This window comes from Natrix helvetica (genome assembly GCF_964273705.1).
Source record: "Natrix helvetica genome assembly, chromosome: 9".
NCBI lineage: Eukaryota > Metazoa > Chordata > Lepidosauria > Squamata > Natricidae > Natrix > Natrix helvetica.
Window position 1 is genome coordinate 14,327,055 of NC_138560.1, and position 16,771 is coordinate 14,343,825.

Genomic DNA, 16,771 nt, shown 5'->3' on the forward strand with positions numbered 1-16,771 from the left:
AGCAAGGAAACCAGAAATGTGAACTTGGCAACTGTTCCTGGACTGAAGCTCTGGGCCTTTTTATGCAATGCACATAAGGCAGGGTGAAGCTTCAATCAAACAGCCTTCCTGATTTTTTTAGATTTCCTTGTCAAAGCTCCTGTCCTCGAACTCTTCCAGGATCAATCCATTAAAAAATTAAAAATAAATTAAAAAAAAATAAAGCAAAGCCTGCTCTGCATATTTAAACCTGCAGGAGGCAATCAAGAGTAATAACTCGATATTATTTCCCACATAATAACAATTCCAGTGGAAACTCTGCAACAGCTACTAGGTAGGAAAACAGGTAGAAGACTGGCAAAATCAGAGTTGGTATTCAGTAGGTATTGACCAGTTCTGGAGAACCAATAGCGGAAATTTTGAGTAGTTTGGAGAACTGGTAAATACCACCTCTGACTGGCCCTGCCCTCATCTATTCTCTGCCTCCCGAGTCCCAGCTGATCGGGAGGGAATGGGGATTTTGCAGTAACCTTCCCCTGGAGTGGGGAGGAAATTGAGATTTTACAGTATCCTTTCTCTGCCATGCCCATCAAGCCACGCCCATCAAGCCACGCCCACAGAACTGGTAGTAAAAAAAATTGAATCCCACCACTAGGCAGAATGCCAAGTAGGAGTCAGAAGACACGAAAACTCTGAAATTTGACAAGATATGGACAGGATTAATGATAGTTTCAACTGGAAAACTCTGACCAAACCAAACCAAGCCAAGTCCAAAAACTCTTAAGAGAATCTCTGGCACTCAGACAAATCGGCCATCAATAGACACATAGACATAAATAACATGTACATACTGTGCAAGGAAATAATAAACAAGCCAAAAAGGCAACAAAAAAACCAGCAAAACACTTCACCACCAGCAATCAACAGCAGGCATAGATTAACATCAGACCAACAATCAAAAAGTAAACAGCATCCCAATCAAGGAACTGTCAAGCAAGCCAATAGTAAACAGCCAATCAAAGAACCCGCCAAGACTGACAGGGCAAGGCACTACTAGGATATAAACTGAGAGGAAACCCCACTCCTTACTAGCACTGATGATGTTATCCTGTTTGGGCAATGAAACATCTGCGAGAAAACCACCAAGGTCAGAGAGCGCCAAAGACCCCTCAGTTATGCTTCATCTTATGGAGCCCAAGCAAAGCTATTCTCCTGCATTTGGAAATTCCTCCCGTGGGAAGCCCCACTTCCAAATTTATATGCTGGGGTCTGCTGCAGACCTATTTCCCTCTAGGTTAGCATCTGGATAGGAAGGCAGTTGCCATCTAAGATCTTTGGAAAGCTTTAGCTTGCCAGAAGCTAAGTACAGTACAGAGCGTAGAGTTGTGTCTCACACTGAAGGCTGTATGTCCCTTCTGGACTAATCAAAACAAAACAAATATAACCTGTTGCAACATATCCTTCCTCCTCGTCCTCTTCCTGGAAACAGAGGCCCTATTTAACTCCTGCCCTAGAAATATTTTAGATCTTTTTTTTAAAAAGAAATGTTGTATTTCTAAAAGTGTTGGCATCTTTGGGGCATGAACCAAAAGGATCTTTCTGTAGTTGCTCAATGCCCCGATGAACTCAATGCCATCTAGTTCAAATCCCACTGGCACGGACTTTTTTGTTCATTTTAAATTAATTTCAAAATGAGTGACAAGAGGAATGTATGGATAGGAATGGCATATTGTGGGAGGCTCTGGTTAATGCACATCTATGGCTTTAAAGGATTCAAATGTTGCTGGCCGCCTAGCCAGCAAACACTGCCCCACTGAACCATGTGCCCAAACTGGCCAGGCACTCAGGACCACGGATGTGCAACAGTGCTGCGGCTGGAGGGCTGGGACCGCACAAGAAGCCCGCCCGGGCGGAGAGGTAGGGAAGCCCTGACCCACCTCTCCTGTCTGGCAACTCTGCTTCCCTTTGCACTGGCCAGTTGGTCTCCACAAACACCGGAGTGCCAGAAACCAGAAAAGCAGATGCCCGGTGCACATACATATGCTGGGAAGATGATCTTCCAGTTTCCAGCACACACATGTGCACCAGCCATGTGGTCTTCATGTGCGCATGCATGCCAAAAACCGGAAGATCAGGTGGCCGGTGTGCATGTGCGTGCTGGAAACTGGAAGGTTATCTACCCAGCGTGCGCATACGTGCCAGGCAGCTGCTCTTCTGGCACTCCCACACATGAGAAGATAAATTGGCCGGCGCACCAGAACCTGGAAGAGCAACAGGCAATGGTTTGCATGCCTGGAGAGATGACTCTGCGTGCCACTTCCGGCAAATGTGCCATAGATTTGCCACCACAGTTTTAGTGTATTGGGGAAGAAACTGTTTGGCCTGAACTAATCAGATACAGCACTGGAAAAGCAAAGAGGCAGTGCAAACAAATGAATAATGAAAACAGTACAAAGAAAAAGACTCAGAAAATGAAATAGATGAGCGCCTCAGTAACAAAAAGCGAATGGATTAATGACATCAATCCATTTTTGTTTTGTTTTTTACTGTGAAGAGTTTCCCTCCTTTTAAAATTACATTTGGGAAAGGAAAGCAAGCTAATGTTGTAAAAATAAGTGAGCTGCAAATATTTCCGTTATTCAAATTGTTTTAATTTGACAGATTTTGGAAGGATAGTGAAAGTATGTTCCTATGACAGCAAACACAACAATTTAACCTCATTATAATTGAATGGGGCTTTCCAAACCAGATGTCTTGCAGATTTGTCAAGGCAGTAATTCCTAGGAATTTTAGCTGGCACTGAAATCAGGATGTCTGAAAGATTCATTCTGCAGTAATAATTATGCAACGTTCTTGTAACATGTGAGAGTACCTCCATAGCAAAACAAGCTAAGGCAAGAACAGGCAATCAATCATCATCATTTAACGACAACCACTCCCCTTTCCTTCTATTTATTCTGCGGCCAGGAAAGGGCCATTCAGCATCCACATGTGCTTTGCCTCCCAAATCAACTCCTTGACCTCAAGTTGTTCTTCTCTCCTAACAGCTCTGGGCATACATGCATCTCGAAGAGGCCCCGGCTGTTCTTCCTCCTCACTCATAGCAGCCTCCAAAGGCAGCTGCCTTTCCGGTGGCTGGGATATGTTGGACGGCCCTGACTCTATCTCTGCGTCCGACGCAGAGCATCCATCAGAGTCTTCCCTAGACTCTGGGGAACTGGCCCAAGTTCCTCCTCAGCCTCTTCATCGTCAGCTCCGCTGGCAGCTGGCGGGCCACAACAATAGTAAATCCTGTTTTCCTCCCAGAGACCAGGCTTCTAGAGAAGGAGGAAGCCGAAATGTAGGGACGGCCAAACTCAGTCTGGGTTCACCAACAACGATGGGAAAATGTTATCTGCAAGTGACAACAGGTGAAAAATAATTGGTTAGAAATAGATGGCAAGTAACCTGACTCCCAGAGTTGTTGAGAAAATAGATGGAGGAAGATGTGTTGGATATGTCTGCTGCCTTGCGTTAAAGGTAGGGTCCGATGCTGAGCATCCATCAGAGCCTCCTCCAGGCCCCAGAACTGGCCCGGGTTCTTCTCCAATCTCCACATCGTTCGAGTCTGTTGCCAACTCCACTGGCAGCTGCCAGGCCACAACAGAGAGGAACTACAAAAGCCATTTGATGGCTGAGTAGGTATTTCCTACCAGAAGCCTTTCAAACAAGCCATGGTGCCCTCAAAATGAGATGCTTGGGCTGTGATGCCGTTGCTTCGAAGATGCAGCTTAGAAGACTCTTTCTCAGACTTGGCAGCTTGACAATGTGTTGAATCTACGCGTCTTCAAGTTGCCAAGGTTGAGAAACAGTACGTGAGACATTACATCTGATGAAGGCATAAGCCATGTCATATTAATGTCAGGATGCGTGTGGCATTTGCCTCCCCGCAGGCCAGCAAATGCAAGTGTGAATGTAGAATTAGTGGGCTATTGTGGGCAGTGGTTGCGATACAGGCTGTTGTGGCTTTTTGGTTGGTCATATTTATTCTGGTTTTTCTTGGGTGTTATGGTGAGTAGCGTAGGGTGATTATATGTAAGAGAGGCAATCGTATACAGATAGTCCTTGATTTATTTGCAAGATAGTCCTTGGTCCCTAACTTACATTTGTTAGGGACCATTCAAAGTTACAATGGCACTAAAAGGGGATTGATCATGACCGGAGCATCCCCACAGTCACATTATCAAGATTCTGGTGCTAGGCAACCAACATGTATTTATAATGGTAAGGCCACACTTGGAATACTGCATTCAGTTCTGGTCGCCACGATGTAAAAAAGATGGGGAGACTCTAGAAAGAGTGCAGAGAAGAGCAACAAAGAGGATTAGGGGACTGGAGACTAAAACGTATGAAGAACGGTTGCAGGAACTGGGGATGTCTAGTTTAATGAAAAGAAGGACTAGGGGAGACATGATAGGGTTCCGATATCTCAGGGGTTGCCATAAAGAAGAGGGAGTCAAACTATTCTCCAAGGCACCTGAGGGCAGAACAAGAAGCAATGGGTGGAAACTAATCAAGGAGAGAAGCAACTTAGAACTGAGGAGAAATTTCCTGACAGTGAGAACAATTAATCAGTGGAACAGAAATTGCCTCCAGAAGTTGTGATTTCCAACACTGGAAGTCTTTAAGAAAATGTTGGATAGCCATCTGTCTGAAACGGTGTAGGGTTTCCTGCCTAGGCAGGGGGTTGGACTAGAAGACCTCCAAGGTCCCTTCCAACTCTACTATTGTATTGTATTGTATTGTATAATGGTTGCAACATCTCAGATCATGTGACTGCCATTTGCAACTTTCCCAAGCTGGTTTCCAACAAAGAAAGTCAATAGGGAAAGCTAAATTCGCTTAATGATCATGTGGTTTGCTTAATAATGGCACTGATTTGCTTAACAACCATGGCAAAACGGTTGTAAAGTTGAGCCTGATATACTTAAACAGCCACCCTGCTTAACAATAGAATTTCCATCCCTAATTGGGTCGTAAGTTGAGGATTGTCTGTACATTTGTGAAACAAATGAAGAAATAACATTCATTTTGTTCCTGGTGCTTGCAAGGTGAGGGAGCCTGAAGATTTCTCTTTGTTTCATAATCATCTTCAGCAACAGATGTATGTCTTTCTTAAAGCAAATAGTTCAGCATCACATTCAAAGGTTGTTCTGGAGCAGCCAAAGGAGAACAAGCGGGGGATGAAAGTAGCCCTGTTTGGTTCTGAATTACTCATCTCTGGTTTACCATTCAGCAAATTAACAATTATGGGGATGGCACAACAAACAACAGCTTTGGAGCTTTCCCAAAGATGAGAATCTATGAGAGGTGTAATCTGAAGAAGAAAGATACAGCCATGAATTCTAAGAAAAGGGAGATTCAAGCAGTGGTGTACATCCATCAGGAAGATCTTAATGTAGAGTAGAGTAGAGTAGAGTAGAGTAGAGTAGAGTAGAGTAGAGTAGAGTAGAGTAGAGTAGAATCAGAAATGAAACTGGAAGGGACCTTGGAGATCTTCTAGTCCAGCCCTCTGCTCAAGCAGAACGTATACTATTTCAGATAAGTGACTGTAGTTTCTTCTTTAAAAACCTCCAGCGATGGAGTTACACCCACAATTTCTGAAGGCAAAGCTGTTCCACTGGTTAATTGCCCTCACTGTTAGGAAGTTCTTCCTTAATTCCAGGTTACTTCTCTCCTTGATTAGTTTCCACCCACTTGCCTCCTGGGGCTTTGGAGAATAATTTGACTCTCTCTTTGTGGTAGCCACTCAAATGCTGGAATACGGCTATCACGTCACCCCCTAATTCTTCTTTTCTTTAGACTAGCCAGACCCAAATTTGAGACCAGCCGCTGGTTGGGTGACCCTTTTGAAATAGCAGATTGGCTGATGAAGGTGAAAAAATAGCTAAGTGTACCCATTATTATTCCAGGTGGAGAGAAATGCCAGGGTGTCAGAGTTGTTCAGTTTTGCTGGAGGCATCCCAGCATTTTGTCATCTTTGCATTTATTTACAAATGTTCAACCTCAGCAGAACGGAGGCTGGTTTAAATATAGGTAAACCTCATCTTGCAACCCTTTGTTTAGTGATCGTCCCAAGTTACAACAACCCTAAAAGAAATGCCTTACAACTGGTCCTCCCACTTGTGATTTCACAGCATCTTCTCCATGCCACAAGATGTATTTATGATGCTTGCAGATTTCCAGGGTCATGCGATTGCATTTGTGAGCATCCCAGCCAGTTTCCACAAGCAAAGTCAATGGGGGAAGCCAGGTTCATTTAACGACCACGTGATTCACTTAACAACAGCAGTGATTCACTTAACAGCTGCGGCCAAAAAAGGTTGTAAAATCCAGTATGACTTACTGATCAACTTCTTTGCTTAGTAATAGAAATTCTGGTCCCAATTGTGGTTGTAAGTTGAGGATTACCAGTACTCCAACTTGCAATCAAAGTCCATTTTATCCTATTTTTTTATAATTCATAAATATTTTGAATGCAGTGTGTTGTCAGGGTATCATTTACAAAAGAAAAACAAAGAGAGAACAAAACTAAACATTAACACATACAGTGCTAACAAGAGTAATAATATAACAGAATAGTTTTGGCTCAATTTCTCTTTATATTAACTTATTCATAATTCTGCTAATTATATTGGCATGTTTATAATTATAAGCCATCTTTATATTTAATTAATACATAGCAATAATCATTCTTGTAATTTCTACCTCTTATCTCTAACCATTCATAAAATCTAGTAATATTCTGTGCCTTCTTTATCTTTTATTTTTAAAGTCAATCTATCCATCTCTGCACAGTCTAATATTTTCCGAATTATATTCTCATCTGATGGGATGAGAGTGTTCTCATTTTTCCAATATTGTGCAAATACAACCCTTCCTGCTGTCAGTACATGCAAAACTAAATATATAGTCCCCTTATCCTAACCCTCCAGCATTATACCCGACAAAAATATTTCTGGTTTCAGATCTATATGCTGCTTAATCATCTTTTTCAACGAAGAATATATTTTCCAGAGGGACAGGGTGGCTGAGTGGCTAAGACACTGAGCTTGTGGATCAGAGAGGTTGGCAGTTTGGCGGTTCGAATCCCTAGTGTCGTGCAACCAGAGGTGGGCTGCTCCTGGATCGGGCGAACTGGTAGTAGTGGCGGTGGGAGGCTCCGCCCATCTGCCCGGATGCTTCTGCGCATGCGCAGAAGTGTCACACGCATGCAAGCGCACCTGAACCAGTAGTAAAAAATTGGCAACCCATCACTGCACGTAACGGATTGAGCTTCTGTTACTTGTCCCAGCTTCTGCCAACCTAGCAATTCGAAAGCATGTAGAAAAATAGGGGCCACGTTTGGTAGGAAGGTAACAGCGTTGTCGTTGCCATTTTTAATTGTCATTTTTAATGTGACAGAAATCTGACACCAGAACATAAACCACTTAAGCATATTTACAGGCAAAGCAGTTAAACATCCTCCTAGCAGGATTCTTTGCTCAACAAACACAGTTTTGCATTGCTAATCAAATATAATGTGCTTTGCCTTTATTTATTTTTTCAATTTGTTGGATGTTGGAAAGCAAGAAAAAAAAGGACCCAGGACCCCATCCGCAGAATAATTCTCTGAAAATCCAACAGAACAGCATAACGTGTGATGTGGAGGGAGAAACTGGCAAAAAAAAACCCAAAACCCACTCCTTGATTGAGTTAAAAATGGGCTGGAGCTGTGGAGGAAACACTGAGAAAATATGCGTAAATATATACCCGAGATGTTCCTATCAGCCGATCACCTCCTGCAGGTCAAATGACAGCTGTGTTCTGACCCAGGCTTCCTATTAGGCAAGAAACAGATTTGGTCCCAACAAAACCCCTTTTATTTACGTGACTGTGAATTCCTTTCATTCACAGTCCACAAGGCTTAGCAGTCTTTCAGAGGAATATTTATCAACACGAACCTTATCTCGTTCGGAGAGCTGCCAGATAACTAGTTTCCAGGGCAATGCAACACTTGGCACAAAGTCTCTTATAGTCACAAACAAAACTTTCCACTCTGGAAATGACCGAAAGAACGAATTGTTTCCTGCAAAAGCCCAATCCCCGTTCACATACGGTAATATATGTTCATTTTTTGGTTACATTTCCAACATTTGCTAGACATGTTTTTAAATGTTTTAGCTAACCTAGCAGGGGGTAAGTGCCATCTATAAAACATTTTGTGTAAGCTTTCTATATAATAAGTTGCCATTGTTAATTTATAGTTTCCTTCCCATAGGTTTTGCCATTTTTCTAATTCTTTATTATACCCAAAACATTTTGCCCACTGCATCATTATGTCTTTTACTTGTTCATCCTCTATTTCCCCAATTTAGTAAGAAATTATATATTGTCTTAGTTAGTTTTTCATCAGAATTCAACAATATCTGGTCGAAGGCTGTTTGTTCTTTATAAAAGCTGTACGTTTTCATGTCTTTATCATATCTACATTGTATTTGCAATAGTTTTTCGTAGTTTAGGGTGGGTGTATCCAGTTCAGCCAAAATGTGCGTGTGTTGGAAGGCAGGGGGCTTACTATGTGGAACTTGCTTTTGGATGGGGGACGGGGGGACTTACTATGGCACAGTAAGTTGGATACTAACTTAGAATGTTGAGGACTGCTCCATTCTAATGCCCCCTCCCTTTTTCCTGCCAGTTGCCCTCCCCACTGTGCAGAAATCAGTTTTCTTTAAGTGAGGTTGCAGCTGCCATCTTGACTGTTCCTAAAAGTGAGCCAAGGGAAGAAAGAGACAAGAGACACTGGAAGGATGAGCAAATTCTGTATTCCCTCCCTCTAAACATCCGTTGTTTATAGTCTTGATGAAAAAGAATCTTTTTGGAACGAATTTATTGGCACCCATAAGCTCTCTGACATTGCAGAACGCTCTTTGCTTGGTTGTTTAGAAATAAGTGGCTATGAAAGCAGTTTGTCTATTTTCAGTCACTTTGTACAAGGTGTTGTGGCCCACCAGCAGCCAGCAGAGCTTCGGACAGTTAGGAAGTTGGGGAGGAACATGGGCCAGTCCTGGAGTCTGGGGAAGGCTCTGATGAGGGTTCTGTGTCGGAGGCAGAGAGGGGGCCTGAGCCGTCTGACAGTTATCAGCTGCCTTCAGAGTCAGACATCAGTGAGGCAGACGAACAGCTGGAGCCTGTTCCCAGTGTGCAAATGCACAGAGTTGCCAGACGAAGGGACCAGCTAAAGAACAGGGGTTGACTGTAAGGGAGTAAGGCCACAGGTAGACGATGAATGGCCCCTCCCAGATGAAATAAAAGAGGAGCGAAAGGGGAGTGGAGTTTGCAGGAGACAATTAGTTCACTTAATTTGTTCGTGACTCTCCGAGACTCCTTGCCAAGTTCTGCAGAGATCGGCCTGTCAGCTCTCCAAGCCAGATAAGGTCTGTGACTGTAAATCCTCCCTTGAAAGACTTTGCTGGATGCGAATGAGCAGAATTCACCGCAAATTAATAAAAGGGGTTTTTGTCAGGACAAGGAGTTTGCTTCAGGCCCTTGGGAAGCCTCGGTCAGAACACAAGGAGAGGGAATATACAGACTAGGGAGCAGACAGGGTTTATTTTTATCCGGAAAACAAGGGGGAAATCAGAATGCCAGCAAATTCAGGTTCCTCCTTTACATGGAATATAATTAGCACGGGCAATAATTTCTCGTTAATATGATAATGTCTGAGTTTGCATTTTTTCCTTCTCCCTCCCAGTCTGTTTTCCTTTGATGCTGCATCTATAATATAGAATCACTGAAGCTAGAGATCATCCGGCCCTGACTTCATGTGAGAACCTTGTTCAGCTGAGCGGCAAGCTCCAAAGGCTTTCTACAAAACCCAAAACAAACTTTCTCCAATCTAAGCATCTTTCTATGCATGCATGCTCTTTTAACGGGAATATATTCGGAAAACAACTGGCTCAAAGTTTTTTTGGCAAGATTTTTGACGTGATTTCCCTTGCCTCTTTCTTCCGAGAGAAAAGGACATGGTGACTCAGTGGCTAAAACACTGAGCTCGTCAATCAGAAAGATCGGCAGTTCGGCAGTTCGAATCCCTAACACTGCGTAACGGAATGAGCTCCCATTTTTTGTCCCAGCTTCTGCCAACCTAGCAGTTCGAAAGCATGTAAAAAATGCAAGTAGAAAAAGAGGAACCACCTTTGGCAGGAAGGTAACAGCGTTCCGTGCACCTTCGGCGTTTAGTCATGCCGGCCACATGACCACGGAGACGTCTTCAGATAGTGCTGGCTCTTCAGCTTTGTAAGCGAGATGAGCACCGCCCCCTAGAGTCAGGAATGACTAGCACATATGCGTGAAAGGGAACCTTTTCCTTCCGAGGGGCTGAGAGAGTGTGAGTAGCCCATCACCCAACTGACTAGGTCTCAGGCAGGACTAGAATTCATAGTCTCCCAGCATGTGATACATAACCACCATAGGTAGTTCTCAACTTATGGCCATTCATTTAAAGACTAACAAAAGTTACACCACCACTGAAAAAAGCCATTTATGTTTGGTCCTCGTATTTACAACAGTCTCCGCATTTCTGTGGTCTTATGATCAAAATTAGAGCAACTGATTTTGTTTAGTGCAATAAGTCAACCCATCTAAGGAAAATAATATGATAATGAGCCAGAACTCTTCCAGTGATATATCTTGCAGCTTGTATCTTCCCTAACTATTGGTGATATTGGCTGGTGGTGAGAGATGCAGACCAAAACAACTGGAGAACTGGCAGTTCATTCTTGCTTCATTTCATACTTTTCACTCCCATTCTCATCACAGAGTGAAAGATTTAAAATTAAACTTTGAACAGGTGGATTCTGACCTTTCACATATTTTTTTTTCCTGAAGTAAGCATATAATTTCCTCAATGACAGACATGCCAGTTCTTTGTAATAGAATGAAAACTGCATTCAGCTTAACCAAATCATTTCTAAACACAGTGCCTTCATTCACACTTGGTTAAGTTTAACCTTAAAGTATGATGGGTTCAAGGGTTCAATTCAGTGGCTTGTATGTTGTATGAATGTGGGGCATTTATTTAAAACCAAATGTACCATGACAAGGTACTTAATGTGAATTCACTTAGGGCCACCAGTGGAGGCTGCAAAGATCCAGCAGATAAAACATAGACAGCAGTCATGAGAAAATATTTGTTGGGCAGTTAATGTTGGGAGGGAGGGGGAAGGAAGGGAGGGAAAGAGATGGAAGAAGATAAAAAGGGTTTTGGTTATAATTCCCTGATAATATGCCTAATAGGAATAGCTCCGGTTTTAACTCTATTTGCTGTTTTACCATTCCCTCTAACCATTTTTAAATCCTTATCCAATATTTTTTTTGCTGAGCGACAGGTCCACATGTGATAATATGTTCCATGTATCTATTTGCATTTCCAGCACTCTGGTGATCTGTTTGGAAACATTTTTGCTATAACAAAAAAAATCCCAATATTTCATGTTACACATAATAATGGCGGCCAGAATAGTATATGCTGAAAACTGGAGAGGGAAAAAAGGAAGGAAGAAAAAGAGAAAAAAGGAAGGAAGAAAAAGAGAAAAAAGGAAGGAAGAAAAAGAGAAAAAAGGAAGGAAGAAAAAGAGAAAAAAGGAAGGAAGAAAAAGAAGAAGGAAGGATAAAAAGAAGGAAAAGAGAAAAAGGAAGAAAGGAGGTGGAGAGGGATGGAAGAAAGAAGAAAGAAGAAAAAGAGGAAAGAAAAAAGGAAGGAGAAAGAAGGAAGGAAAGAAGAAAGAAAAAGAGAAGGAAGGAGATGGAAGAAGAGAAAAAGAAGAAAGAAAAAGAGAAAAAAGGAAGGAAGGAAAGAAGGAGAGAGAAGGAAGGAAAGAAGAAAGAAAAAGAAGGAAGGAGATGGAAGAAGAGAAAAAGAAGAAAGAAAAAGAGAAAAAAGGAAGGAAGGAAAGAAGGAGAGAGAAGGAAGGAAAGAAGAAAGAAAAAGAAGGAAGGAGATGGAAGAAGAGAAAAAGAAGAAAGAAAAAGAGAAAAAAGGAAGGAAGGAAAGAAGGAGAAGGAAGGAAAGAAGAAAGAAAAAGAGAAGAACGGAGATGGAAGAAGAGAAAAAGAAGAAAGAAAAAGAGAAAAAAGGAAGGAAGGAAGGAAGGAAGGCAGGAGAGGAAAAGAGAGGGAAGGAAGAAAGCAAGCAAGAAAGGGAAGTTTACTATCACGTGTGTGTGTGGGGGGGATGAGAATCAAAAGTCAACACCAACAGCAGCAACTCCGCGGTGCCTTCCGTCCTTCTCGGCTCTTCCCGCGAAGAGCTCAAACCTTCGGATCTGGCGGCGGGCGCTCAACTTTCCCGGAACTCCCGTGAATGCCGAAGGAGCGCCAGTTGGCAAGCGGGAGCTGGAAGCCGGGACGGCCGCGGGGGGAGGGGGGAAGAGGCAGGGCCGGCAGCTCCCGCCACGGAGCCTCGCTTCGGCCGGGACTCGCCTCTTCTCCCCCCTCCGCTGCCTGCCTGCCTCCCTCTTTGCGCAACCGGGGCGCCACCGCTCGCCCTGCGGCTTCGCCCCGGCGGGGAAGGCGGCGGAAAGACACACAGCCGCCGCCGCCGCCGTTCCAGCTGGAGCCTTTCCCCGGATTGCGCCAGCAGCTCGTGGGCGTTTTCCCGCTCGCCTCGCCTCGCCTCCCGCCCCTTCGCCCCGAGGAGCGCCCAGGAAGGAGAAAAGCCCCGAGAGGCTTCCGACAGCAACAGGCTGCCTGCAAGTCGCTTCCTCGGCCCCGGGCGAGCAGTCCGGCACTTGACTCCCAACGCCCCCGCCCGGGCGGGGCTGGCCACAGGCACGTGGTCGCATCGCTCAGCCTGGAAGTTTGTCAATAGCCTCTTTTTCGAGAGAGAGAGAGAGAGAGAAGAAGGCGAAAGTTCCAGGAGGGGAGAAAGTGGTCGGCGGCTGGCGGTGGCTTTGATCTGATGCAGCCAATTGGGGCGATGGGTCCCTCGGACGGCTGAAGACGCGCGCTTGGAACCCGGGCCCGCCAGGCGTCCCCGCGGGATGGAGGCGACGGACTCCAAGCTGGGCAGCGCCGGCAGCCTCTGGCAGGACACGCTAGCCATGGCGCTGACCCCCAGCAAGCCGCTCTCCCCGGCGGGCAGCCAGGGCTGCCGAGAGGGCGGCGGCGGCGGCGGCAAGACCCGAGCCCTGCGCGTGGTTTACCTCTCCACCGAGGATTTGGAAAAACCGCTGCCCCTCTTGTGCCTGCAGGAAGCCTGCAGGGAAGTCCCGGCCACGGAGCTCGCCACGGTGCCTTTCGGCACCCTGACGCTGGGAGTCACGGACAGTCTGGACCGTTTCTATAACGCGGGTGAGTCCCCTGCGCCGCGCTACCCCTGGCTACAGAGACTGGGCATGGCTAATCTAGTGAAGAGAAGGACCAGGGGAGACACCATAGCAGTCTTCCAATATTTGAGGGGCTACCAGAGAGAGGAACGGTCGAGCTATTTCCCAAAGCCAGACAAGGAATAAGGGATGGAAACTGACCAAGAAGAGAGTCAACCTAGAAATACGGAGTAACTTTCTGACAGTGAGAACAATCAACCCATGGAACAGAAGTTGCCTTCAGAAGTTGTGGGAGCTTCATCACTGGAGGCTTTCAAGAAGAGATTAGACTGCCATTTGTCAGAAATGGTGTAGGGTCTCCTACTTGGGCAAAGGGGGTTGGACTAGATGACCTCCAAGGTCCCTTCCAACTCTTAATCTGTGTAAGGGCTGGATTCTGCGCTAAGTGCTGCTTAGCGGGACTTTGGTTTTTAACCTTAATTGGATTCCCACGCAACTCCGTAAACAAGTTTCCCCATCCTACGTGTTGGACTTTGACTCCCAATTTGGAGTCGGCAGGTTCGCAATTGTAATGGCCGGACTCCCACAGGTTGAGATTTGAAATTTTGACACATCTAATTTATTTATTTCAGCAAGAACTGGTTGGGTGGGTGGGAGGGCGGGAGGAAGGAGGAAGGCAGGTTTAAAACTGGGTTGTTGTTGTTAGTTGCAAAGTTGTGTCTGACCCATCGCAACCCCATGGACAACGTTCCTCCAGGCCTTCCTGTCCTCTACCATCCCCCGGAGTCCATTTAAGCTCATGCTACAGCTTCGGTGACTCCATCCAGCCACCTCATTCTCCCCTTCTTCTTTTGCCTTCAGTCTTTCCCAGCATGAGGCTCTTCTCCAGGGAGTCCTTCTTCCTTCTCATTAGGTGGCCAAAGTATTTGAGTTTCCTCTTCAGGATCTGGCCTTCTAAAGAGCAGCCAGGGTTGATCTCCTCTAGGACTGACTGGTTGGATGGCCTTGCAGTCCAAGGAACTCACAGGAGTCTTCTCCAGCACCAGAGTTCAAAGGCCTCCATTCTTTGGCGCTCAGCCTTTCTTATGGTTCAACTTTCACAGCCATGTATTGCAACTGGGAAAACCTGAGTTACCATAAGCCATAATGTGGCGGTCTTAGTTCTGAGTGTTTTGTGTGAATCCAGCAAGTTGTGCAAGCCTAATGGTTGCATTTAACACCTGGTTAAATACACAGTATCTTGTGTAGATCCAGCCAGAATGTTGCCTGCAATTTCCTGAACTTGTTGCAAGTTTGAATCTATTCTTTGAGGTGTCCGTCAAACCATGCCTTTCTTTCCAAATATAGGAATCAAATTATACCTTAGTAAAGGTAGGAAATCAATTCTACCTATTGCTCTGTGAGAGGCCAGTCCCTCTCTCTGTCAGTCCAACCTACCTCACAGGGTTGTTGTGGTGGTGAGGAAACTAGGAGGAATATGTGTTGCTGCCTTGAATTATTTATATAAAAATAATAAAGGCAGGAAATGAATAAATAAATGCATTCCTATATAGACTGTGAGTTTTTTGCACTAACATTGCAGCTTCAGCAGTCTGTGGAAAATTCAATTATGTAGACCAGAAAATGGGAAGGCTTTTTTTTTTTTTGCTTGAAAAAGCTTTCACAAATTTCAGCTTCTTAGAAACTCTTCCAACATATCGCAATTGCTGCAGTTTTAAAAATTATTATTAAATTACTTTGAGCTAATGGGAAATTAATATACCAGTCCTTGAGCACATCAAGAATTCAATTTCATTAAATTTCACTTACTTGTTTCCAAGATGTAATACTGCCCCTCTTGTCAAAGGACTTCTGGAATTTAAAGCGCAGAATTTAAAATGAAATTGACAGCCGAAATAACTATAAGTGCAACATGTGATCACAAGGAAATAAAAAATAAACAAGTCAAGTCATATATATTTTTTTGGTTCTATTGGAGGATATGTTATTCCGGAGCTTTGTTAATGAAATCTAAACTAATTATTTAGTAATTTAATAAAATAGAATTGAGTATTGCGTAGAAAAGAAGCCGCTTAAATGCTTTTAGTGCATCTAATCCTGTAGGTTTCTGAGTTCAGAGGCAAAGAGCTATTTCTCAATGTCTATTACTTTATCGTTTTAATCGGAGCTGGCGGGAACTAAATCTTGGAACTGTCAACATGCAAAGCACATACTTTTTCACTGAGCTGGTGCCTCTCTGAATCCTTCTGTTTTTAGCAGATGCAGAAAAATATGGAGCACGGTTAGAGAGGGCAGTTTTTCTCAAGCCAGCTTGAAACATTTGCTATCTCTCTTTCCCATATAAGGCTCCAATCTGCTCTGGATGATCCTAAAGGCTATTTTGCTAGCAGATAAAATTAAGGATATTGTGCGGTATTTGCACACACTGCTAAATCTTCTTTTTTTGAGGGGGGGGGGAATTGGCATATATACTGACCTCTTCCAAACTGTTGTTCATTGTGTCACTCTCTAGATTTGTTGCCCTTCTTTGGTTAGACAAGAGCTTCTCCTGCTTCATTTCTATTTCCTAGTCTGGTGTTTTTCAAACTTGCCGATTTTAAGACTTCAACTCCCAGAATTCCCCAGCCAGTATGCTTTGAAGTCCACACGTCTTAAAGTTGCCAAGGTTGAGAATAGCAATAGAACTTAGACTTATATGCCGCTTCACAGTGCTTTTACAGCCCTCTCTAAGTGGTTTACAGAGTCAGCCTCTTGCCCCCAACAATCTGGGTTCTCATATTACCCACCTCGGAAGGATGGAAGGCTGAGTCAACCTTGATCCTGGTGAGACTCGAACTGCTGGCAGTGAGCAGAGTCAGCCTGCAATATTGTATTCTAACCACTGCACCACCAGGGCCAAGGAAAGGAAGGGAGAAATAGCAATAGCCCTTAGACTTATATACCGCTTCACAGTGCTTTTACAGCCCCCTCTAAGAGGTTTACAGAGTCAGCCTCTTGCCCCCAACAATCTGGGTCCTCATTTTACCCACTTCGGAAGGAAGGAAAGAAGGCTGAGTCAACCTTGAGAACCACTGATCTATGTGGTATAGCCATGATGGCAAACCTATGGCACGCATGCCACAGGTGGCATGCAGAGCCCTGTTTGTGGGCATGATCCACTCTGCAAGCATGCATGCCTCCTGCCATCCAGCTGGTTTTCAGGTCTCTTCTGTTCATGCGCAGGGGTGGGGCACATGTGGGAGATGCATGCTATGTGTGAAGGGATGCGGGTCATGTTGCATGCACGGGAAAGGGGGAGCATGGGAGGTCACGTGTGCATGTGCAGGGAGTGGGGCACATGTGGAGGTATCACGCATGCATGCGCTGGGTGCACGCATTGCATTTTGGGTGCGTGCACGCATTGCATTATGGGTGCGTGCACGCATTGCATTATGGGTGCGTGCACG

At 44.5% G+C, this 16,771-nt stretch overlaps 1 protein-coding gene across 2 annotated transcripts in view; it reads left to right on the plus strand.

Moving 5' to 3' along the window:
- Positions 1 to 12,408: 12,408 nt before the first annotated feature.
- MAP3K6 (mitogen-activated protein kinase kinase kinase 6) overlaps positions 12,409 to 16,771 on the plus strand; it is a 70,279-nt gene continuing 65,916 nt past the window's right edge. For both annotated transcript variants that reach the window (XM_081961915.1, XM_081961916.1), the window contains exon 1: positions 12,409 to 13,350. In XM_081961915.1, coding sequence (XP_081818041.1) covers positions 13,041 to 13,350 — 310 coding nt within the window. In that variant the 5' untranslated portion in view covers positions 12,409 to 13,040. The remainder of the gene's footprint in view (positions 13,351 to 16,771) is intronic.